Source organism: Equus quagga, chromosome 12, assembly GCF_021613505.1.
Source record: "Equus quagga isolate Etosha38 chromosome 12, UCLA_HA_Equagga_1.0, whole genome shotgun sequence".
NCBI lineage: Eukaryota > Metazoa > Chordata > Mammalia > Perissodactyla > Equidae > Equus > Equus quagga.
The window spans coordinates 65,204,783-65,229,052 of NC_060278.1; the positions used below are offsets into that span (position 1 = coordinate 65,204,783).

The 24,270-nt window shown below is 52.9% G+C and overlaps 1 protein-coding gene and 2 long non-coding RNA genes across 4 annotated transcripts in view; 2 read left to right on the plus strand and 1 right to left on the minus strand.

The window, feature by feature from the left end:
* Positions 1 to 6,298: 6,298 nt before the first annotated feature.
* On the plus strand, positions 6,299 to 10,840 carry FOXA2 (forkhead box A2). Of its 2 annotated transcripts, none has more exons than XM_046679523.1 (3): positions 6,299 to 6,494; positions 7,433 to 7,502; positions 8,520 to 10,840. In XM_046679523.1, exons 2-3 carry the CDS (start codon positions 7,434 to 7,436, stop codon positions 9,822 to 9,824), a joined length of 1,374 nt encoding a protein of 457 aa, XP_046535479.1. In that variant the 5' UTR covers positions 6,299 to 6,494; position 7,433; the 3' UTR covers positions 9,825 to 10,840. The 2 variants fall into 2 exon arrangements, with proteins under 2 accessions (XP_046535479.1, XP_046535478.1); XM_046679522.1 differs by lacking the exon at positions 6,299 to 6,494 and adding an exon at positions 6,560 to 6,745.
* Positions 10,841 to 13,071: 2,231 nt separating this feature from the next.
* LOC124248283 (uncharacterized) overlaps positions 13,072 to 24,270 on the plus strand; it is a 34,224-nt gene continuing 23,025 nt past the window's right edge. The window contains exon 1 of the long non-coding RNA XR_006890968.1: positions 13,072 to 13,157. This is a non-coding gene — a long non-coding RNA (uncharacterized LOC124248283). The remainder of the gene's footprint in view (positions 13,158 to 24,270) is intronic.
* Positions 15,613 to 23,036, minus strand: LOC124248284 (uncharacterized). The gene is made up of 4 exons (XR_006890969.1): positions 22,442 to 23,036; positions 20,477 to 20,671; positions 16,686 to 16,752; positions 15,613 to 16,609 (listed from the first exon to the last, which is right to left on the minus strand). It is a non-coding gene; the product is annotated as an uncharacterized LOC124248284 (long non-coding RNA).

Sequence of the window (24,270 nt, forward strand, 5' to 3'; positions counted from 1 at the left end):
GGAAACTCAATAAGCAGGAGTCTCCTCGCCACTTTCTCTTCTTTTTCATTTTTCTTCCTACAAATGGGTAATGGGACCAGCAAGGAGGCTGAAGGGTGCTTAGGAGACGGTAATTCCTGCCCCTTTTCACTTTCAGGGCGAGCGCAGCACCAGAGGTTCGCAGGATCAGTCTGGGCTCCCTGGGACTTCTTCCTTAGGGAGAAAAGTTACAGCGCCTCAGTGGGCATTTGCTGATGCAGTGTGATTGCAGCTGAAACTTTCCTTGGCCATTTTTCCATGATTGGAAAATGACAGTTTCCACACTGCAAACTGATAATTGCCACAGGTTCCCTCTCCTCCCTAGTCAAGCAGGGAGGTCCCTGTCTGCAAAATCCAGCTGGGTGGGGAGGTGTGGGAAGTGTGAGGGAGCTAACAATGTGCGGTGGGGGGCGGGGTCTTCTTGGAGCTCACATACCACGCTACTTGGGCTGTGGGCTGCGGACAGGTTCTGAATCCCATGAACTGGGAAGGCGAAACCTGGCTGTGGGGAGGGTCAGTGCGGCTGGGGGCTAGTGGGAGGGGAGAACCAACAGAGGGTGAAGATGGACTTCTCATCTTATCAAGTCACATCCCATCATGCAGCTCGGGGCAATGGCAAGATGAGTGAGAGAAACAGCCTTTAGGAAGCCCGCTATTCCACCTGTGGTCAGTGGAGCAGCAGCAGCAGCATCCCCAGGCAGCTTGTTAGAATGCCCCTCCGCAGACGTGCTGAATCAGAATCTGCATTTTAACAAGATCCCCGGGGGATTCCTATGCACATAAACATTTAAGGGACAGTCCCGGACCTGGTTAATTACCCCGTCCCAGTGGGTCACTGTCGCTGCAAAGTGCTACCCCTGCCTGTCAAATGAAGATCCCATTTTTCAAGAAGCTCCACAAGCCTTCCTCCGGAATTACTGTTGAAGGTAAAATCGACAAAGAGTGAATACAGACAAGTATATTACAAACACTTGAGGGCTGAGTGAGTGTTCCCTGTGCGCCAACTGCTGTTCACACAGACACACAGACACAGACACACAGACACACACACAGACACACACACACACACACACACACACACACACACACACACACACGGGACAAGGTTCTCAAGCCAGTACGCCACCAGCAGGAGCACTTCCCTGCTGCCTTCTTCCTTCTTTCGAAAGCCAGACCCCCCTAGGACGCATTTGATGGAAAACTGACACTCTCGAGAGAGACTGCAAATGGCGGTAAGACAGGACTGGGTCACCACAGTGCTCTGGTCTGGCTGCATGCTGGCTAGATCCATTCTGCTGACATCATGATGAGTACTTCAGAGGACCGAGCTCTTGGTTTTCTTATCAATTCTGGGTCAGTGCAGGCAGAACACTTCCCCTTGGGTTTTAGCCCATCCCTTCCAGTAGATTGTTTCTGAACGGTGACATGTAAATTCGCCTTTGGAACGGGATTTTAGAGCTTGGAAATTCCTGGGTCAGGGTTGAAAGGAGACTTCAAAACAGAGAGAAAACAAGTTCTTCTGGAACCTGTGGCAGAAGAAGGAGGAAGGGGAGGAAGCAGAAGATGGAAACACTGAATCTCTGTAAGCACACGACTTGGCCCACCTTGTTCAGGGCTGTCTCCTTGCCATCCAGAATATAGTCAGTACTTATTAAAGAGTCCATTACCAAAAATATATAAACTCCTCTTTACCGTCACTGCTTAATATTAGAGCAGGTTATGTATAGCTCTTGTCTGTTTATACAGAACCCCTGGATGACTTCAAGATGGAAATAAGACGCAAACAGCTGCTTCATAAGCACACGACACCAAATCCAGGCCTTGCTAACCTTTCTGACCTCCACATCTGACACATGCTTTGTCCTTTCACACTTATAGAAAGTACATTTGTTCACCCAAGTAAGTAATCACTAGCTCCTAGATCTAATGGGGCCGCTTCTTAATTATCTCCCCGTGTTCCTAAGAAGGAATGCTGGGGTCTGATTCTCTAGGTCTGTGACGGACTCTCCATGACTTCTGTCCTTCATGAACTTTACTGCTTGCCTATTTGGCAGGAATAACCGAGATTTCCTCCAAGAATAACATCCCAATGTATGAAATACATTGGGCCACAAATGCAGAGGCATCTAATTTGGGCGTCCGTCAAAGAGGGGTTTATTCTCACTCTCGGTGGCCTATTATTATTGCGACTCAAAGTTGTCATCTCTTTATTTTTATCTCTTCCAATTATTTTAATTACCTGCTATAATAGTCCCACATACCAGAAATGTGCTAAAAACTCGAGAATGGCAGACAGAATGCCAGGTGTATACCAGAAATATTTGTCAATGGACCTGAATGGGCAGAGCATTGCTCTTCTCCACAGACCCACACAGATGGGAGTAGAGTCCACAACTGCTCCACCCAGCCACGGACAATCCCGTAAAAGATGAGCCGTCCATAGCCACACTCAACCTTCCAAACAGCAAGCAAATCCTACATGTACACAGAAAGAATCTGTGTGCAAAGTCATCTGAACGGTGCCCCAGGGACAGCATCTTCCTCCTCCCCTGTGCCCTGCTGGGAAGTCACCCTCTGTGGTTGGCATGAATATTACTTCTCTTCCTCCCGCAGCTCAAGGAAGAGCTCAGTCCACCCTCTGACACAAGTAAGAAAAAATAATATCGGCTTGTTTTTCACAACTCAAACCCTTCATCCATTTGGATGGTGACTTCACTACTCTGCTTTCGAGAGTGAGAACTGAGTAAATATCTGTACATGTTATTGTGCCAAAGTTTCCATGACATCAGATCTAATTTTCTCATTACATAGTTCACCACAAAATAATAGAAAAGAATGTAATAATGGCATAAAATGATACAACTATAGTGCAGAAAAAATGTCAATTGAAGATATAATCAAACACGATCAGGGCTATTAGCACTGTATTTATTTCATTTTATCATTATTTATTATTACTTATTTCTCATCTTTTCCTATGCATCCTGCCCAGGAGAGAGAGATTATATGCAGGTGCATTGTATATTAAACTTATAATGTTGTATCTTGCTTCCCCCCACTTTGTGCGTGTGTGAGGAAGACGGTCTCTGAGCTAACGTCTGAGCCAGTCTTCCTCTATTTTGTATGTGGGACTCTGCCACAGCTTGGCTAATGAGTAGTGTGTATGTCCGTGCCTGGGATGGGAGCCACAAACCTCAGGACCCCAAAGCAGAGCCCAGGAACTTAACCACTATGCCACCAGCCTGGCCCCTCCCCCCACTTTTATCAGCACTTTCCTGTGTTTTTGCAGAAGACTGTGACATGTTGAGTCTTTTCTTTCACACAAATCTCCTTTGTTGAGATGTTCTTTGTAATTACTGTTTCAATCGCCCTCTCCATAAACAACTAATGTTTTGTCCATCAAAGAACTACGAAAGCCAGTAAGAGAGTCTGAAGGTGTGCTCAACGCCAAGTAGACTAATTTTGATGTTCTGATTTTTTAAAACTAAATTTCAGAAATAACAACCCACCCACAGAAAGTGAAATGTTGATTATAGCCTTTGACACAACTATATGCCTTTTCTTTATTAAGACTTGGGATTCACCCTGAGAATTACACCCTGTGAATAGGGGAGGCGTGTATCTCTGATTTCTGCCAACCCAAAAGCTCATTTGAAAGTAAAATGTATATTTTCACAAGACTTTGCTAAGTCACCTTTCCATCTCCCCTGTCTGAATGTCACCTGCAGACCTGCCTAATGCCCTAAAGCAAGGTCCAAAGCAAGGTCTGTCCCGTATTCATTCTCCAAGGCCTTCAAGAACTGGAGTATTGATCAGACCAATGCAACCCCCGCCTTGGTATTTTGCTGGTTATCATTTAGGGAAGTTGAGTTCTGTCTGTTGAGGGCTCTTTCTGCACGGGCGAGCTTCCTATGAGAGAAAGAGCTCCGGGGAGAAAGACGTTTTGCTGGAGGACCCAGGGTCGTGCCAGCCTCTTCCCAGGAAGGGCAGAGGAGGCTCAGATTCGAGGCCGAGTCAGACCTGCTAGGGCAGCATCCAGAACAAATCCAAGCACAGTCGTCGGTTAAGCACGAGGCTTGATATGAAGAGCGGGCAGCACCAAAGGAAAAGAGGGAGGACACAGGCAAAGAAAAGCTCTGTAGGTCTCAGTCTTAGGCGGAGTTCAAACTAAGGGGGACCAGGGGAAACATCTGTTTTCAGCTCGAGTTACCCGCGAACTTTTTCCTGGAGAGAAGCTCTCGGAGCAATTTACAGCATTCCAGCCCGAGGCTTTCGTGCCAGACGCTCTGAATAAACCTTTAGAAACCGAAGCTGCCGGGAAGGACCAGGAGTGTGCAGGGGGAGGGAGAGCCCCCAAAGACCTCCGCGCTGGGGAAGGAAAGCGGACCCCAGGCTGTGCGGACGTTCCTGCTTCCTTCGCCGCCGGCGGCGCCCCGCTCCGCGCTGCCCGAAGCGACCCCGGGCCGCCCTCGCCTTCCCCCGAGCTGCCTGCGGCGCGCCGGGAGGGTCCGGACCGACGGCTCGGCTCGGAGACTCCAGGCGGCATCACACGCAGCCTGATCCTTCCCTAGCCCTCGGCGCCTCCCAAGGAAGCAGGAGGCCGGTTTGGGTTTGCACAGAACTTGGGGGGACTCCAAAGAAATGCCAGCCCCCTGGAGGCGTTTTCCGGGAGCCTCGGAGAGGCCGGGAGAAGGTGCCCGGGCGTCCGGGGTTGCGGGGTTAGGAGCGCGGGGGTAAAGGAGGGCTCGGGTCAGTGCCGAGAGCCGCGCGGCCGACAGGGGGCGCCCTATCCCTGCGGAAGCCGGAGTCGAGCGCTCCGCGGGTGTCCCGGGATCCCCGCCACCAATGGTTGGGGGACTTGCAGGGTTCTTTAGGAAGAGAGCGCCCCCTCCTCCGCGGACCTCTTTTCCCGGCCCGGCTCCTTCCTTTTGCTCGTGGAATAATTTCTAGAACCATATTTTCGACGAGAAGCAAAAAGAGAAAGGGAAGTGGACACATACGCACACTCACAGACTGGGTTAACCAGAATATTCTTTAGAGTTTCAATTCCTTACACACCAGAAAGCTGTCTGTCGTTGTTTCTCAGGTTTATCTGTTTGGACGTCTCGTGTGTGTGTGAGTGTGTGTGTGTGTGTGTGTGTTTGAAAAACAAGCAACTCCTCTTTTCAGCGCCAATCTGCACCCGTCTCTCCCAAGTCCTCGGGGAGAGCGGTGAAACTATTCCCAGCCCTGCTCTGGGACCTGGTGAGAGATGCTGGGGATCTGGTCCCTTTGGCTCCCCTGCGCACACCTACGCTATGTGTGCATACACCTCACGACACACCTCCTGGATCCACTGGGCCTGCCTGACCCTCCTGGGAGCTCTCAGCGATGTGCACGGCGTTCGAGGCGACGCAGATCTTGGCTTTGGGGGATCCTGCCCTGGCACTCGCTCTGCGGGTTCATTAACGCCCTCACTAGGAATCGGTGAGACCACCCGCCTTTCGGCGCGAAGGGCGCTGCGAGCGGCTGCATCTTTGGTTCACAGCGGTGCAGGCCCCAGAGACCCCGCCTAGAAGAAGGGGTGGGCAGTTCCCCTGCATTTGCTGCCCCTCCCCGCTGGCCTTGCAGCCTGACCCCCACCCAGTCCTTCCTTTCTCCATACTCAGCTCCGCGCCTGTCGCCTCGCCTCTCTCTTCCGCCACCATTACCCACAACTCTGAGCAGGTGGGCCAGATACCCACTATTTTCTATTTTTTCTCTGTCTCTGAGGTGGAGGGCTCAGGGCTGGATCCTCACGGCCCAGCTGGGTTTTTAGAACCAAGAAAGGGCGTCCACATCCAAACACCTGAAATACCACTCTCCCCCAAAATCAGGGCTCACTGGAGTCTTGGTGGTTGGCCCCGGACAGACAATAATTTGCACCCAGAAGCTAGAGTGAAAATAAAAAGGGAGTGTATAGTTGCTAGGGTTTCTAATTCTTACAAAACAGCCCCTCACGAAAGCGGAGGGGGCAGAGACCCTCCTGAAGTGGATTCCATGTGCCCCATTATTGATTCTTTTATTCCTCTCTCTCCTCCCGCCTCGCGCCCCCCCCCCCCCCCATGCTGCTCTTTCTTCTCCCCCTCCCCCCCCGCCCCCTCCTTCTCCCCCCCCCCCGCATCTCCTGCCCTGTTTGTTTTAGTTACGAAATGCTGTGGGCACCTCGGTTGTGACTGAAAAGTAACCTTGAAACAGGCAGGTCTGAATGGCAGAGACAAATAGCAGGCTCCCAACCGTCGGCTGCAGCCGGCGGGGCCGCGTGCGCCCTGCGCCGGGCGCCGGGACGCTGCTCCTCCCGCCAGCCGGCCGGCCCCTCGGCGGTCGCCGGAGGCCGGGCTCCGAGGAGGCACAAAGCCGAGGCGGCCAGACCAGGCGCCCCGCGCCTTCCGGAGCCGCTCCGGGCCGTAACTGTGACAGGGAGGAGCCTCCCAGGAGCCGCGGCGGGCGAGTTAAAGGTGTGTACACAGTTTTTCTAAATACGGCAGCGCTTTGCAAATTGGCTGTCACCGTCCTGTTGTTTTGACAGGGAATGAGCGCTGAGAAAGAAGAAACTCGGGATAAACACGTCTTTTATAAGACTCTGCAGAGGAGAAAGGGGGCCGGAGGCCGAACGCCCCCTCGGATAGGCGCACCAGGCGCCCGGCGCTATGGCACAGGGCGGGGGGGTCAAAACCCTGAGGCGCTCCCGGGACTGCCTTCCTCCCAGGTCCCTCCTCCCCCGGGGACTCCCCGCGGGCGCGGGAGGAAAGGGGGCTCCACCCGGGAGCGCGCGCCCACTGCCCGCTCGGTGGTGCGGCGCTGCGCGCGGGCGCGGCGGCGGGCAGGTGCGGGCGCCGGCGAGGCTCCCTCTCACCTAGGTGTGAGCTGATTATTCAAATGGGCTGCCCGGGTCTGGGGATTGGAGGCCCGCGCCGGCGCGCCGCGCTATATCACCAGCCGCCCACGTCACTGCGGCACTTGTCCGCTCCGCGGTCCACACCTCCTCCTCCACCTCCTCCTCCTTCTCTCCACCCCCCCACCCGCCCCCGCGCCGCGCGCTTCCCGCCGCCTCCGGGCAGCTCGGCACTGCCAGCCTCGGCCTCCACCGTGCAGCCCGCGAGCGCGCCGGCGGCGGCGACGGGCGCTCCCTGCAGCGGGGCTCGGGGCTCGGCCTCCTCCCGTCCCCGGCCCCCTCCTCCCGAGATTCACCCCTCCCGCCCACTTCCAACTACCGCCTCTGACCGGCCGAAGGAGAGAGAGGGAGTGGAGCCGAGAGAGGGAGCGGGAGAGAGGGAGGGAGGGGACGGTGCCTTGGCTGACTTTTTTTTTTTTTAAAGAGGGTGGGGGTGGGGGGTGATTGCTGGTCGTTTGTTGTGGCTGTTAAATTTTAAACTGCCATGCACTCGGCTTCCAGTATGCTGGGAGCGGTGAAGATGGAAGGGCACGAGCCGTCCGACTGGAGCAGCTACTATGCCGAGCCCGAGGTAGGCACTCGCCTTTTCCAGGGGGAAGCGGGGTGGCGGCGTCCGCTCTTTTCCCCAACCTCGACTGCTTCCCTCGCCGGCACCCGCCCCCCCACCCCTAGCCGCTCTGGGCAGCCGCCTTTTCCACCCTCCTTCGATTCAAATGGGTGTCTTTTTTATACGACACACTGTTAGCCTTGAGATAATATTAACTTTGTGATCAAATATTGACTTGCGGCGCCTCCAAATCCTCTTCGTGGCCGAGCCACGCACTATCCTAACAGAGTTATGTTTGGCAGCGCGCGGCTGGGGAGGGGTGGGAGGTCGGCCGGCGAGGGGGTGGGGAGCTGGAGAGGAGAAGGTGGTTAGGAGTTGGGGGCAGAGGTAGAGGCAAAGAGTCAGAGACTAGGGACAAAGAGGAAGAAAGTTTGTGGCTGCAAAGCCCAGCCGCGTGTAGTTCAGTTCGCGGTCCCCTCCTTATCCTTCCATTCACTGCCTCCGGCTGGCCCCAGACTCTGCGCAGGCACTGGGTTTCGGTTCCCCTGAGGCCAAGGGTGGGGTCTCGGGAGGAAGGCTGAACCGAGAAGGACCCTCTCCGCTTGAGGCCGCCTGGGGCGCCCTACGCGGTGTCCCACAGGTTGCTCGCTAGGGTCGGATGTGGCGTCTCGGCCGGGCCGTGGCGCCGACTCAGTATGCGGCCAGAGAGTTGGGGAGACTCTGGGAAGGGGAGATGCATTTGAGGTGTCTGGCTTGGGGGTGCTCCAGGGCACCCTGTTTTAGAATCTGAGCGAGGCGCAGAAAGACTAGGAACCTGCCGCATGCACAGAGCAGCAGCCCGGTCGCCACCTCCCCAAGGGCGATCACAGCGCGCTCTGGGGAAAAGGGACTCTGTCCCGGCCGGGGCCGGGCAAGGGAAGGATTCTCCAGAGGCCCCCCCCGGAGGCGGGGGCCTGGGCTAGCCCGGTGGGTGGGAGGTCAGGACCGGCTCAAGCCGCGGTGCTAACGCTGTGCGCCTCCCTCCCGGGGCTCTGTCCGCAGGGCTACTCCTCGGTGAGCAACATGAACGCCGGCCTGGGGATGAACGGCATGAACACGTACATGAGTATGTCGGCGGCCGCCATGGGCAGCGGCTCGGGCAACATGAGCGCCGGCTCCATGAACATGTCGTCGTACGTGGGCGCGGGCATGAGCCCGTCCCTGGCCGGCATGTCCCCCGGGGCGGGCGCCATGGCCAGCATGGGCGGCTCGGCCGGGGCGGCTGGCGTGGCGGGCATGGGGCCGCACCTGAGTCCGAGCCTGAGCCCGCTCGGGGGGCAGGCGGCCGGGGCCATGGGCGGCCTGGCCCCCTACGCCAACATGAACTCCATGAGCCCCATGTACGGGCAGGCGGGTCTGAGCCGCGCGCGCGACCCCAAGACGTACCGGCGCAGCTACACGCACGCCAAGCCTCCCTACTCGTACATCTCGCTCATCACCATGGCCATCCAGCAGAGCCCCAACAAGATGCTGACGCTGAGCGAGATCTACCAGTGGATCATGGACCTCTTCCCCTTCTACCGGCAGAACCAGCAGCGCTGGCAGAACTCCATCCGCCACTCGCTCTCCTTCAACGACTGCTTCCTCAAGGTGCCCCGTTCGCCCGACAAGCCCGGCAAGGGCTCCTTCTGGACCCTGCATCCCGACTCGGGCAACATGTTTGAGAACGGCTGCTACTTGCGCCGCCAGAAGCGCTTCAAGTGCGAGAAGCAGCTGGCCCTGAAGGAAGCCGCGGGCGCCACGGGCGGTGGCAAGAAGGCGGCCTCCGGGGCCCAGGCCTCGCAGGGTCAGCTCGGGGAGGCCGCCGGGCCGGCTTCCGAGACTCCGGGGGGCGCCGAGTCGCCCCACTCGAGCTCCTCTCCGTGCCAGGAGCACAAGCGAGGAGGCCTCGGGGAGCTGAAGGCGACCCCGGCCGCGACGCTGAGCCCCCCGGAGCCGGCGCCGTCGCCGGGGCAGCAGCAGCAGGCCGCGGCCCACCTGCTGGGCCCTCCCCATCACCCTGGCCTGCCGCCTGAGGCCCACCTTAAGCCGGAGCACCACTACGCCTTCAACCACCCCTTCTCCATCAACAACCTCATGTCCTCGGAGCAGCAGCACCACCACAGCCACCACCACCACCAGCCCCACAAAATGGACCTCAAGGCCTACGAACAGGTGATGCACTACCCGGGCTACGGTTCCCCCATGCCGGGAAGCCTGGCCATGGGCCCGGTCACGAACAAAGCAGGCCTGGACGCCTCGCCCCTGGCCGCAGACACCTCCTACTACCAGGGGGTGTACTCCCGGCCCATTATGAACTCTTCTTAAGAAGACAGGCGCCCTGCTAGCCTGGGACAAGGACAAGAGAGAGAAGCAGTAGGCTGGAGACTTCAAGGAAGGGGTGTTGGAGACACGCAAGGGAGAAGAAATCCATTACACCCCTCTCCCCAGGACAGCTGTCTCCCTCACTCTCTGCAGCTTTTCCCTCCCTAACAGATGGGCCACACTGATATCTATCATTCTATATAAGGAGGGAAAGGGAAAAAAGATAAAATCAAAAAAAGAAAAAAGCCTTCGGTTTCCACTACTGTGTAGACACCTGCTTCTTTAAGCATCTGCGAATTCTGATTTTCGTTCTTCTTGTTCTCCATTACTGCTGTTGCAGAGAAGTCTTACTTTATTAAAACAAACAAACACAATAACCCCACAAACTTTTGTGACTCAGTGTAAAGCAATGTAGTTTTAACGGAGAACCAGAAAGTTGTACTATTGTATAAAAAGAGAAAAACAAATGATGTAAGGGTCTGTTGTAAATGACCAAGAAAAAGAAACACAGTGCATTCCCATTCTCGACACGGTGACGTGCAGGCCTGGGGTCTGATTAACTTATGGTTTCTGTGTGCTTTATTTATGGCTTATAAATGTGTGTTCTGGCTGCAAGGACCAGAGTTCCACAAATCTATATTAAAGTGTTATTGCCGGTTTTATCCCTTGAATCTTCAAAATGTTTTCCCTTTGTCTGAGTTAAAAAATGAACAGCTCTGGAAATTATTCAAAAATGGAGGGAGGGAGATCCTGGGTGGTTGCAGGTCTTATTTTATTTTGGGGACGGGTGGTGGTTGCTGTTTACCAACATTTTATTATTAAAATTTTTAGACATACTGAAGTTGAACACATTTTACAGAAAACACACCTGTACCCATTGCCCAGATCCTACAGTTATCATTTCACTGTATTTGTTCTATCGCATATCTGTGAATCTATGTACACCTCAACTGGTCGATTCACCTTATTTTTCTAAATGGATTTCAAAGTAAATTTCAGACATTAGTACACTTCTCCTAAACTCTTCAGCAATCACACCATTAAACAGATCTCATTATTGTTTATGGTTACTTTTTGAATTCTGAGTTTATCTTATGTGCAGTGAAACACACAAGTCCTAAGTGGACCACTCCATAGGTTTGATGCCGACGTATCTTTAAAGCCAGGGGAAAAAACCACATATCTTAATTTTCTACCTGGGCCATGTGAAGGTGCGATGTTGACATCTGTTAGGTCCTAGGGCTGGCTTCTCGGAGAAGCCTAACTCTTGCGAGATTTCCAATCACAGGCCTCCCTTCATGTCACTGAGCCCAGAGGGAATTTGCAAATTGCAGGTGCAGGCTTTGCCTTCCTCACTGCTTCTCTGGAACCCCTTCCCCTCCTGTGGAACTGGAGCTCTGCCTGGATCCTATAGCCGCAGGCCTCTGTCTACACTTCGGGACCCTGCCACACCCTCCTCCTTCACTTCAGGGTTTCGCACAACCTTGGTAGATCTAGCTGTAGCCCAGGAGTAAGTGAGGCTCCTGGGACCACCCCTTCTGACACTCAGTCTGGAGGAACAGTTAGAATGCTTTCTCCTGTAATTGGGATCGATCAGGTTGATGATCCAAATCTCCTTGTAAAAATAAGGCTTATTTGGGGATGAGGAGGAGGTAAGGGGGTGTCTTGCACGCTGGCCAGGTGGTGGTGGCTGGTGGTGAGGTCTCAAGTTCTGCAGACTTGCTCCCTTCTCCCTTCCCCCAACACCGAAGTCCTTGCACTGCCTCCTGTTAGCCCAGGTTGGCAAGCCAGGGCTGCAGACCGAGGGGATGAGGGGGTATTTTGTGGGCTTTAAAGGAAAATCCAAAAGTGTAAAGAGAGACCCAGAATAAATTTTTACAGATCGTGCTGTCTCTCCCCACAGACGGCCTAACCGCTCTAAATCGGTGGCCAGCCGCACAGGAAACCCTGGAAGCGAAGCCGGCCCGGGTGCGCAAAGGGTGCTCGGCTTTTGCTTTGCCGGGGGCATCTGCCGGCCTGTAAGCTGGCCGAGTGAGGGCAGGAGCCACTGTCCTCCTGGGCCCCACACACTTGGGGCCCTTCGCGTGCAGCTAGCTTTCGGTGGATAAGAACCTCGGCAGCCTCCGAGGCCAGGACTTTTTGCCTCAGGTTCCTAAATCCAGGCTTCTGTTTCCGGGACTAGATCTTGGGCTTCTCGACCTGGAGTGTCCCAGCTTCGCCCCAAGCCTGGAGACCGCCTCTCTGTGCGCCCTCTGCCACCTTGCGTGGTCTCTGTCCCCTCAACCCTGGTCTTCCCACGCGCTTGAGGGGGGTTTGCCCTCGCCTCCGCCTCCTGCCTCCAAATCCCTTTTTTAAAATGCCACATTGTCCCGAAGAACACAAGGAAGAGAAATTGGGGCGGGGTGGGGGTTGGGGGAATCCGGAGGCCGCAGCCAGCAATCAGGGCCCGTCTCTCCCCCTGGCAAGGACACACACGTCGTGAGCCCAGCCTGAAATGTGTTTCATTATCACATAAAAGGCTCCCGTGGCGAAGGAGCCGAGAGGCAGGGCCGGGGGCCGAGTGGGGGACAATGGAGGCAGAAAGCGCTGCCCTAACCTGCTATGTTTCCTATCGCACGCCCATTGTGCGAGGGTCGTTTTAAACTACTTAGCGCGCCCCCCTCCACTGATCCCGGCCGATAAGATATAGTTCTGTCCGAATACATAAAAAGGATGTCGGGGAGCGGGGCGCTTTCGGGGGCTTTTCGGCGGCGCTTCTTGTGTCTTTCACACACCCCTCACCCTCCGTCCTCAGCCCCTCCCCCTGCCCCGGCTCCCAGCTTACTAGCTCCGGCTCGCTCTCCGCCCGCCTGCCCGACTCTAAGGATTGTAGGGTGCAGCGTTTCTTTTTTCCTTTCTCTCTCTCTCTCTCTTCCTTTTCCCCGCGCTGTCCGCGCGCCGGTTTAAGCAACCGTGATCTGTGAATAAACAAAGTCAGTAAACAACCGAAAAAAACATTCTAGATCCGAATTCCAGGAGGGTAAACTTTCCATGCCACGTCACACTTCAGCAAATTTGCACAGATATTATATTGCCTCCCCCCTCCTTTATTCTTCTTCTTTTTTTTTTTTTTTTTTTTTTTGCCAGGATCCCATTGTACTTAACTGAATTTTATAACGCTGATCGATATCTTGGTAAAATATTCATTTTTAAACTAGCGGGCAGTGAAGTCTTTGCTTTGTGTGCTAAAGTCAACAGTCGCTGGTTCGAGCTCAAATAAATGCGGGGATGCCTCGGCTCGGAGCAGTCGGCCGCCTCCCTCCGCGCGCTGGACGCTCCGCCGCCGGCCGCCCGCAGGTAGGGAGTGCGTCCGCTCAAGGGCCGCGCCCGGTCCCTCGGGCTGCTCCTGTCCGCGCGCCTCCCCTCCCCCGGCCAGTCCGGCTCCGCTCCGAGGGCTTCGGTGCCTAGACGCGGGCAGAGGAGGGAGGGAAGTTGGTGAAGACCCTGGGCTTTGGGAGGTGGCCTTTTGTGCGGGCGATTTCTGAGAAGGCACAGCGTGGGAAGACGAGGGGTCGAGGAGGCACAAACTCAGACTGAATCTGGGCTCTGAGCACAGTTGGAGAGTTCGGTGGGGCCCCTAAGCTACTGGAAGCCAAGACAGGCCCCTGCAGCCCTCCGAGCTGGGGATTGGATCCCAGGGCCGCGGGTTTCCCAAAGACAGTGGGGAGGTGGAGGGTGGGGGAACGCCCTTGGCCTCAGAGTCTGGAGTGCGGGTCAGCGGGAAACGGCGTGCTGATACCGGGCGGCTTCAGAGGCAGAGCCCGGAGCGTGGGTTCGGAGGCCAGTCTCAGCGGTCCCCAGGACGCCCGCAGGCCCGGGCAGCGCTGCGGCGGGCGCCCCTCGGGGGCAGGAGAGGGGCAGCGCCTCGTGGAGAAGCGAGGGAACTTTTCATTCTCACCGCAACAGGCGGCTTTTAGCCATTCTGTACAGGCGCGCCTGGCTGCAGGCAGGTTCGGGAGGTTCTGGGGTTACAGGCTGGGTCCGGTAGGAAGAGACAGAAAGCGGCCAGGGGCCGTTTATCACCCCGGTCTCGCCGCGTTGGCCCGGAGCAGGGCGCGCCGCGGTGTCGGAGGACGTGAGTTTGGAGGACTGAACAGAGCCGACCTCATCCTTCCGCCGCCTGCAGGAAGGCGCCGGCTCGGAAAACTAGTAGTTGCACGCTGCTAGTTGAAACTGCAGGACCCCCGGCTTCTGAGGGAAGGGTTCGAAAAAGGTATCTTTCCTCTGAGGTTTCCCAGGTGCCCCACCCCCCGAAATCTGCATCCCCACTGGGGATTTCCCTCTACAGGCTGGATAACTGGCCTTATGAGAGGCCCGCGTCCGCCGGGTCATTCTGGGTATTTTGCCAGGCAGGGAGATGCGGCTAAGTACGCGGCTCGAAATTGCCTGCCACCACAACTGGAAAGCTATTCCCATCTGTGCCACAGTCACCAGATCTCGAACCCAAAGGGCAGAAATCGGTCCCGGTGATTGACAGGGTCAGTTATATGGGCACCTCCAGGTGTAAAGACCCTGGGCGCCCTCTCCCCTCCTTCGCTGGCGCCCCCGGCCGCGCGCCTTTGTCCACCGCGCCCAAGGCCGGCTGAGGAGCGCGCCCGACGCCCTCCGAGCCCGGGCTCCGGCTCGCGTGGCTGGTTATCTTCCCTGAACAAGATGGAACACCTGCAGGACACACGGCGAGGCTAATCGTTTTTAAATAATTAATACCTCCCCGTTCCGCTGGTAATGCGCGGCCTCGAATCCGTCAATTACTTGTCATTAGACCAGTGTCACCCCACAGCCTTCCCTCGGGCCTTTGATGGCGCCGTCACCTACTCTAGCCCACTCCCCAGCACAATTAAAAGGTGCCCGGCCTTTGAAAGCTGGGTGGGAGTAGCTGCGGCCCTTAAATCAGCGCGAGTTTTGAAAGACCCACGCTGAAAAGATGTTATCTTCCAAATGGCCAATTTAAACGCCTGATCTTTATCGCCCGCCTTCTCTGGCTTTATAAAAAGAAGCTGGTCCTCAGTGCTTGGGGGTCCTTTTACTGTGGGGGTGGGGCGAGGAGAAGGAAGAGAGAAGGTTTAATAGAGCATAGGGGCACGTGTTTGCTCAAGAAGGCACCTGAAGGTACCTCCGGTAACTGGTTTTCTCATCCTTCTGAGCATGGGGGTCTGGAGTTCTTCTGGGCTTAGGAGGGGCGCCTCTCTAAGACAAGATCTTGAATGTGTAGACCAGAACTGTCCAGGGAAACTGGCAGGGCCTTTTCTGGTGGTGAATCTGCACCCTGCAAGAGGCCGCGAGCAAAGGGAACCTTCTCTGGGTCCCCCAGTCACCACAACCCCGGTGTTGCAGAACAGCAAGTGCCAGCTAATGCCCACAGACTTGTCGGCACCAAGTCCTCGACACACACCTTAGCACCACCAGCCCCAATTCGCTGTCTCTGCTGTAGCAAAACAGCAAGATTTGAGACCCTCAATGTGTGTCCTGGGTCAGGGACACCTGGACACCAACCCTGGCGGCAGCACCATGGCAACCAAGGCCAGCCAAGGGTTGGTGAGTGAAATTTTAAAAAGACAAGAAAAAAACTCCCCAAAAGTTTGCAACTCGATTTAATTGATTTAATTACACTTCTGCTTCTTCCTTCACCATCAAATGTTCTTTTTATGGTAAATAAATATCTGAGAGTCTCAGAGCTTTAAATGCCCCCTTTTGAGCAAAAACAACGTGCTGTACTACCACCCTCCTTGAGTGCAAAGACATCTCTCTTCTCAGCTTTACAGCAGGCTGAGGTCACAAAGTTCTTATAGCCTCTACCCCCAGGACTGGTTTTCCTCTGAGAAGAGGAGAAAAGAAAACATGAGGATGGAGAAAAAAATTATGGGGCCAGCGGGAGAAACGATTTTAAAAATGAATGGAGAAAGGCTGACCGGAAGGTGCTGGTGTGTCCCCCCTACACACACACTGCCCCGCCTGGGGTTCCGGGCTGCTCTTTAGGCCTTCAGCCCAGACTCACACCCTCTCTGGGGCACGCCACACTGATTGGGATTCTTTTTGCTGAGATGCACGGGACGTGGGCAGGAGGCTACAGGCAGCTCCAGAGACCAGCAAACAGACATTGCACGGAATAGATGCGTGTCCCCAGTGGCGCACAGCAGGGGCCCCAGCTCCTGGTGGGCTTCTCCCTTTGACAAAACTCCCAGGGAGCACTCTACCCACCCCCAGCACACCAGGGGTTGCCTCGGGAAGCCTAAATCCTGGGGCATCTTCCCCATTCTGTTCAAAGCCTTCCTGCCCACTCTCTTATCCTTTTTCTCCTTTCTTCTTTAAAACAATCATGTGTGTCCCCCCTTGCCCCCTCCCGCTATTGTGTTTGTTGATGACCTAACACGCTCACACCAAAAGCCACACACAGAAAACCAACAACGTGGGATGGGAGGAGAGACCAATTATGATTGAGGCTAACAAGCGGGGAACACCCAAGTTGAGGCCGGCTGTCTCCTGGGAGACTGATGGAGGCTTCTTTTACAAGCTGTCATTCCAGCGTGGTCCCTATTGCCAGACTGGAGGTGATTCCTATTCTCCCTTCCCCCTCAGCTCCGGCACCCTTGCAGACTGTTCCAGATTCTTTGTACATCCTCTGCAGAAGAAGCTGCCCCAAAGTTCCTCTCGTGGACAGATAGAGAGGGCAGGGGTGTGTTACAAGCACATCTTCACAACAGTATGCTTCTTTTTCACATTAGCGGCTGTTCCTCAGAGCTCCAAGCTCACTGCCAATGAGACATGGACTGGTCAGATGTCACTGTCACCCCCCTTCCCAGGTTCCTATAAAAGACATTGACTTACCCTTTACACCTCTCTCAAAAGAAGGGGGTATTTTACTGCCAGATACCACAACCGATAGCTGGGAGTGCTGAAAGAAGCAACACAAATTAAGTTACATTCATTCACGGCAAACTAGAGGTCTCAGGTTCTCATTAGGGCAAGGGCTTGGAGTTTAACTCTCTCCTGAAGCTAATTGCAGGCAGTAATACTCCCTGTGCTGCCAGGAGACCATGCCAGCAATGCCATATTTATTTAACTTATACACATCAAATTAACTGAGAGGGAAAATTTCAGAATCACAAACATACGTGTGTGAGGGAGAAATACTGGAGTGTTATTCACATTAAAACTTTGGAAGGAGAACTGTTTGCTGTTTTCTAGTTCGACTTGCTTAAGCTGTTCCACTTCTGCTTGTTTAAATGGTAGACGACTAGATTTTCTGCATAGGTAAATCAGCTTGTCCATTGTTTCATTTATTTGAAAAGAATAAAACGTAGGTTTCAAGGATAAGCAGGAGTGTTTTTGGACTAGGGTTGGTTGGTAATGACCCCAGGGAATTTTGATTGCATGCATGTCAATTTTGACTTGCTATTTCATTAGAAATATGATCTCAAATCATTATTCCTTGTCTTTTCACAAAGCAGACATAATTATACAATGGATTTTATTGGGAAAATTTTGCTCGCATAAAGAAAAGCATACAGCGCCTAATGTGAAAACACAAATGTTAAAAGTGCATTACTTGAAAGTAGAAAAATATGATCTTGGGAAGTGATTGGAGAAGGGGCCTCGGGAGGAGCTAAGGCATGAAGTGGGTGGCTGGAGAACTGGAGAATGGAAATGATAATTATATGACATTTTCTGGGAGGGAACAGGGTGAAGCGTCAGCCAGGGCAGGACTTGAGTCATAGGGAACTCTGTATGGAGGCCTCAGACATCTTTAGCAAAGAAATCAGGATGTCCACATGTGTGCGCTCTGCTATAAAATGTATGACCCACTCTGCTTGCCTTACTTTCTAAATCCCAACCTAAGAAATTTAAAATAAAGGAGGCCAATTCCTCCATATATATTCCATTTAGTCTGTGATTCTGAGCTATGTTAAACTGAGCTGTTCACACACAGACAGAAGTTGTAACTTCAACTACGTGGCGACTGAGAAAACTTACCCTCCACCCAGAAAAGTGAGTCTGTTTCTTGGAAAAATTTGCCCTTCTTTCTACCATCTTAGTGTTCCTCATCTCCCACCCGCCAGATAGGCCCCTCCCTCTCTTTTCTTTATCACAACTGTATTCAATTCAACCACCACTGAGTGGGGTTCCCTATGTGCCAGGCCCTGTGAGGGGTTCTTCATGGACATGACCTCCTCGTTGAAGCTTCCCAACACCCCCCATAAATGTCAGAATTTATGGGTGATGGGCCTGGGCCCGAGAGAAACTAGGGAACCTGCTCTAATTTCAGAACTCAGCATTGAACTTAAGTCTTTCAACCATGCTTTCAGCTTCTCTCGGCTTCATATGGCCCTGGGCACAGACCTCTCCAATTCCAATGCAGTAGGAACTGCCTTTGCCAGAATCCTCGAGTTTTCCAAGTGAGCTGCTGTTGGTGGAGGGGGAAGCCTGCAATGTTAGCAGAAGGCTGGAGAGAAATGGGAAAATCTCAAGAAGAGTAGGGGGGGAGGGTCCTTCTTGGAAGGATGGCAGAGACCCCACCCGCTGTCCTAGAAGGGGTTAGGATGGGTCATATCTGGGATCGGGCTGGATTCTTATTTTCTCTTTTGGAACAACACAGTTAGAATTTCCAGAGCTGGCCAGAGGTTCAGTCAGGCCTGGGGCTGACTCCTCCCCACTGAAGCTTCAGGGGCCAGCTGGCTAATGCTGGAAGGAGGTGACTGGGAGAGAATGAGCAGCTAGATGGCTCTTGCATTGTGATTCGAGAGAGAAAATGCCCGAGAAGAGAAAAATGTCGGGGGTAGAAACAATGCCTTGACATGGGCTTAAAACAATCCACATAGCCGAATTATTTCTTGTGATGCAGCCTGTCAGCCTTGTTGCTTAATGGGGATTCTGGAGCAGGAGCCAGGAGTTTCCCTGAGAGAGTCTTGCCTCTGACCTCCCCCTGACCTGCACCTGGTGGCCTGAAGCACAGGTGACAGCACAGCTGGAATTCACCTACCGCCCACAGCTGGGCTCCTTGCCCCCACCCCAGCTGCAGGAACAGCAAGGTGCCAGCCCCCACAGCTCGCCTCCCTCCACCTATATACAAATGCAGATCTGGATAAACACCTGCTGGAGCTTTGCCCTTGAAGAGGATGCTGGCCGAGGAAGACTGGCCTGCCTCCATCACAGAGGGAAGATGTGGCCCAGCACTCAGCAGGCCTGCAGTCTGGGAGAAGAGTGCCATCCCAGCTGAGTGCTCACTGCTAAGCTACACACGAGCACATGGACGTGCAAACAAATGATTGCTGACACTTGCTTGCACCAGGCTCTGGGGCCATTTGGCCCTGGGACTGAGCGCTGGCCCTCCTGATAACAGGGATTCAGACTTGGTGTGGAGGTCCCCTTTTCAACATACTGGAAGATACGTTCCCTGGACTGTCCGTTTTTATTGGTGTGGGATTTCCTGCAGACTTATTAGCATCTCCCATTTTGGGATTTTGGGGGAGGCTCTGGACAACTAAAGGCCAGCTCCACCCACGATGATGTCTAGGGCACGCTCTCAGATGGGATGGAGTTCTGGATTAAACCATACTCCCCACTCCAAACTGGACAATGGAGGCATTAGACTAAGGTGGGGAGAATGCCTCCAGAATGCCACAGTTACCCACACTCAGATTAGGTGCTGGGCCGTCTAAAGACTGCAAGAGAAGGGGAGAATGCAATCTTAGGACCGTTTATGGGGGCAAGTTGGGGGCAGGTATGCAATCTATATTTTGTTCACTCTGCATTTTAATTACCACTTTCCTCCCACCAGCAGAGTTTGCCAATTAAAGGCCAATCTCTCTTGATTTCTTTGCTTTAAAAGGACATTTCGATTCACCCAGGCAGACAATGAAATCCCCCTCTGGCCTCTCCCTTCCCAGAGCTCAGGAACAAGCTGCCTCCCTATCTCCTTCCGGCATCGAGCAGTGGGAAGGAGCTGATCTCAGGTGCTAACCTGCAGTTATCAGAATGCCAGACTCATTTAGGGAGCTCAACTGCAGAACCGAGGCGATCCTTTCATTGATTGTGGAAAGTGCTGTTTAGATTTTGCTTCTGCTCAGTAAACAACTAAAAGTAACTGAGGGATTTCTCCCTTGCATTCAGCGCTCTCTCTTTCTCTCTCTCTTTCTCTCTCACACACACACACACACACACACACACACACATCCTTCCTTCCCTCCCTCAGGCTCCTATTAATCACGAAGGGTCAGTGAGACCGTGGTCTGTTTCTAACGCCCTCGGCTAACCTCCCCCCACGCCCGCGCCCCCCAGCAGCCGCGTCTTTTGGGGGCGCTACGCCTTCCAGGGAGGACTCACATCTCCCGCAAAGGACATAGCCTCCCAAGTTCCTAAATCTGTAAGGAAAGCTCCTGAGAAATGGTTGTCCTTTTGGGCCACCTCTGAAAGTCCCCACCTGGCTAAAACACAGGCCAAGGGCTTTTCCGGGCCGTCCGCCCCAGCCCCTGCCAGCGCCCTGGCCACCGGGACGCCTGGCGGCTGAGCCCGCGGGCCGGGCCGGGGCTGGGGCGGCGCTCGCCGGCTCTGGACGCGGCCGCTCGCGCCCCGAGACAGGTCTCTTCGGAGGTAAAAGCGAATTAAATTGGCAAACTTACTCCGATGATCACACTTTTAAGATTCTTAGCAAGATCCCCATTTACGTATAGTAAAAGGAGAAGACGGTTCCCAGGGTCCATAATTTGCGGGTCTGTGAAGAGACCGCCTGTTTTAATCAGGTCCCCTCCTTTAGCTTTCTCTCTCGAAATAGGTTCGCCCTGAAGTGATCGTCTCGAACGTGCAGGTTCTGCCATCTGTTTGTGTGAAATAAATAGAAAGACATAAGTGCCAGTCACCCACAATATAAAAGATTAGTACAAATCCTAAACAATGATTATTTAAAATTCAATTTAAAAAGTCAAATTATAAAGAAGAGTTTTCCTGAACACTTTCGACGCAATCAGCCTGTAATGAGTATATTTTCAAAAAATTAAGAAGTTTCTTTTTCAAAGCCTGTATTATTTCAAATGGAATTCTCTTGTTTGCTTAAACACTTTTCACATGATAAAAAATATTTTTCAAATTAGATCACCTCAACTTAAAATACAGTTCTCCAATATCAGCCAGCCTCAAGCAAGAACGTTTTTTATGTCTCACAAATCTAATTTTTGGATCCATTCTTCCCAAGATGCCAAATCTCTACTATCTTTTAATTTCTTAAATAGCTACTTCTGTCCATGAGCTCTGCAGGGTAAAAAAAATCCTATAAAATAAAACAAACATTGTAATTTATAAATTCTTAGGATTTCAAATGGAAATCTCGTTCACAGTATCGAGTATTCCACAGTAATGGACGTTAAGGAAATGAATATTCTTTTTTAATGAGGGATAATTCCTGACACTACATAACTTTTATTATATGAGGTACACTTGGACAAACCAACAAAGCGTATCATTTCTTTGCTCGTTCCCTCTTCCAGTACAATTTATAATGGAGTATAAATGCATTGGGGACTTGATGTATTTATTATGTGCCAACCTATCTGTATATTTGATGGACTTCAACTATATCTTTGCACAGTGTGCAGTCCATGCTGTGTCCTGAGGAAAGGAAAGAAGAACATATCGCCATCCTCGTGGCTCGGTCTTTGGTGCAGCTGTTCACAGGCAGCTCACAGCATCCTCACTCCATTGTTATTGACAGTGCTATTTTGTTAAATAGCAGCTTTGATATGATGAAACCTAATTATCCAATTTCACTTCATATTTTCCTCTAAATTAATGTGTTTTATAAAGTAGCTCAATGGTGTTAATTAAACCTCTACTTACAAAGACGATTTCTTTGTATTTCTCAATGTTTGTCTTTCTAGATATGAAACATATTAAAAAATGTTTTTGAGGGAAATGAACATACTGATCATTTTTTGGACCATTTAAAACTTTTAATAAAATATAGAACATGTTTCTTGGTAAAAATAGAATAGATTCTATGTAGAATAAGAATTTATTTTCTTTCCCCCTTTCCTGTGTGCAATGTTTGTGCAGGTTTCCCCACACCTGGGAGTAGTTTAGATATTTTTTAATAGTTCATCACCTCTGGAGCCCAGGCAAAGTCGAGATAAGTTTTGAAAAATAATTCAGGAGAAACCTGCAGGTATTATTGGGACACAGGATGGAACCTCCCACGGCACTGTGAGACAAGCGACATTGTTTGGTGCAAGGGGTGAAAAACACGACCTAACAGTGTTTACATGTGTATTCAGCCATGAAATTGAATATTATCAAAGTTGAAAAAATGCAAATCAAATTAAAACCAGAGAAAATTGTCTTTGGAATTACAGCGGCCTGGAGCCCCCAAGTGTTTGCTTAAATTGAAGCATTTAGAAAATGAAAAACCTCTAAATTGCCCCCCTCTATTACCCGCTCCCCCACCCCAGCTAGGTGGAAATTTGTTTCTTAATTCTGCTAGAGTTGTATCCAGGCTCAGGCATCAAACACGCGCCCTAGGCATCAATCACTTTGGAATATAACTTTTTCTTAAAAATTAAATGTCTCCCTTTACCTAAGTCTTACTAAAGTCGGACCTGTTTCAGAAACCGAGCGGCAGCCGCTTGCTTCATCCCGAAATGAGCCCCAAGCCGCTTGCTGCTGCACTCGCTTGTGCTCCCCGCGGAGACCCTCTGTCTGCCGAAGCCGCAGCCACCCAGGCGGCGCGCTCGAGCCCCCGCCGCCTGCTCGGCCCCCAGCCCGGGGTGGGCGCAGCCCCGGCCGCTCCGCCCCGCAGGGGCGCGTGTCGGCCGGCTGGGGCAGCTGAGCCTCCCGGCGCGTCGTCGGGCTTTCCCATGTCGGCCAGCACAGGCGGCGGAGACGCGCGAAACTCGGAGAGGCGGCGGCGCGCCGTGGGGGGCTCCACCTCGCCCCCTCCCATGCTCACTACGCTAACTTTCCAGGGTCTTAGTGGAGGAGGCCCAAAAAGGGAAATGCCAGATAAATATTCTTTAGAGAGAAAGAAAAAAAACTTAAAAAGCAATAGGTAGAGGAAAGGTCATTCTCGCCTTTTTCCAAGTTCTAAAGCGCAGGGAAGCGACCCTAGGCGGCCAACCCACCGGACGGGGCCAATCCCACCCCCGTCACCTGCGCGCTGCAAACTTTATTCCACTCTCTCCCCTCCCTCGTCTCCCTCCCGCCTCGGAGCAAACAAGGGCGCCCGGGTGGTCCCGCAGATGCCAAGGCGTCACGTTGGGAGAGAGCCCGCACTGCCCGGAGGCGGCGACAGCAGGACATACGGGTGGACCGGCCTGGCGGCGCTCTGAGCGGACCTGGCCTGCCGTCAGGAGTGGGAGCAGGACCCAGCTGGGGTGGGAGCCCGACCGAGGCGGCCACGCCCACCAGCCTTAACTGGGACTGTGGGGGGCGCTGGGGAAGCCAGCAATAGCTAGGATGTGCTGGTGTGGCCTTGGAACAACTTGCATCTCATTCGGTGACCTCTGAGGATTTTCATATCGCCCCGCAGCCTGCCCTTCCTCCCGTTCTAAAACCCATCCACCCTATCCCATCCCAAGAGCTGGGTGTCAGGCCCGGATCTCCCAGGGCGGTCTGGCTTTTTCTCCTCCAGGGAGGGAAGACAATGGGTGGCCTCTGTGTCACTTGGTCCACCCTCCTGGCCTCCTCCTCAGTGCTCGTAGATTTGAGGGACAGCCCCTGTTTCCAGAAACGCAGTATCTTGCGTCCAGCCAACCCGGATCGGGGCAGGGAGAGGAGTAGCGGAAGCCGATTTTTATTTGAAACCTGCCCCTGTATTTCCTTTCCAGGAACCCCTGGATCAAGACCAGCTCAACTGTGGCTGGGAAAACAGACCCACGTTCCCCAGAGTTTTTAACTTGCCCATTAGCTGTGGTCGTGTTTTGGAGATTGGGAACCCTATTTCCAAGGCGAGTTGTGAGGGGCATGTTTATATTTATTTCAAAAACAAGCAAAGGAAATAGCAGTCAATTAAAATGAAATATTTTTATTTGCCTCGCACGTTGTCAGTGATTTGCCCCCGGGGATCCACAATTTTCCCAAGCCTGTTAACTGGTGACAATGAATGAGTGTCTCGTGTAATTTAATTTTCCTGTCACACTAAATAGAGCTACATTGTAAACCTTAGATCTAGTCTCACTGATAGGATCGCCTTGTTTTGCCATTTGCACCATAAAGACCCCCAAAAGGGACACTGTATTGTGACCTCTACTCTTGAATTATTCAAGAACTTAATGACTTTTTCCATTTTAAGAAGGGAACTAATTGCCATTGATGTAAAGCGTGTGACCTTCTCTGGCGCCCACTATGAGAATGTAGCCATCTCTGTGTGGATACAGGAGCTGCAGAGGCACAAACCAAGAGAAAGACGGAAACAGAAATGAGCTGCACA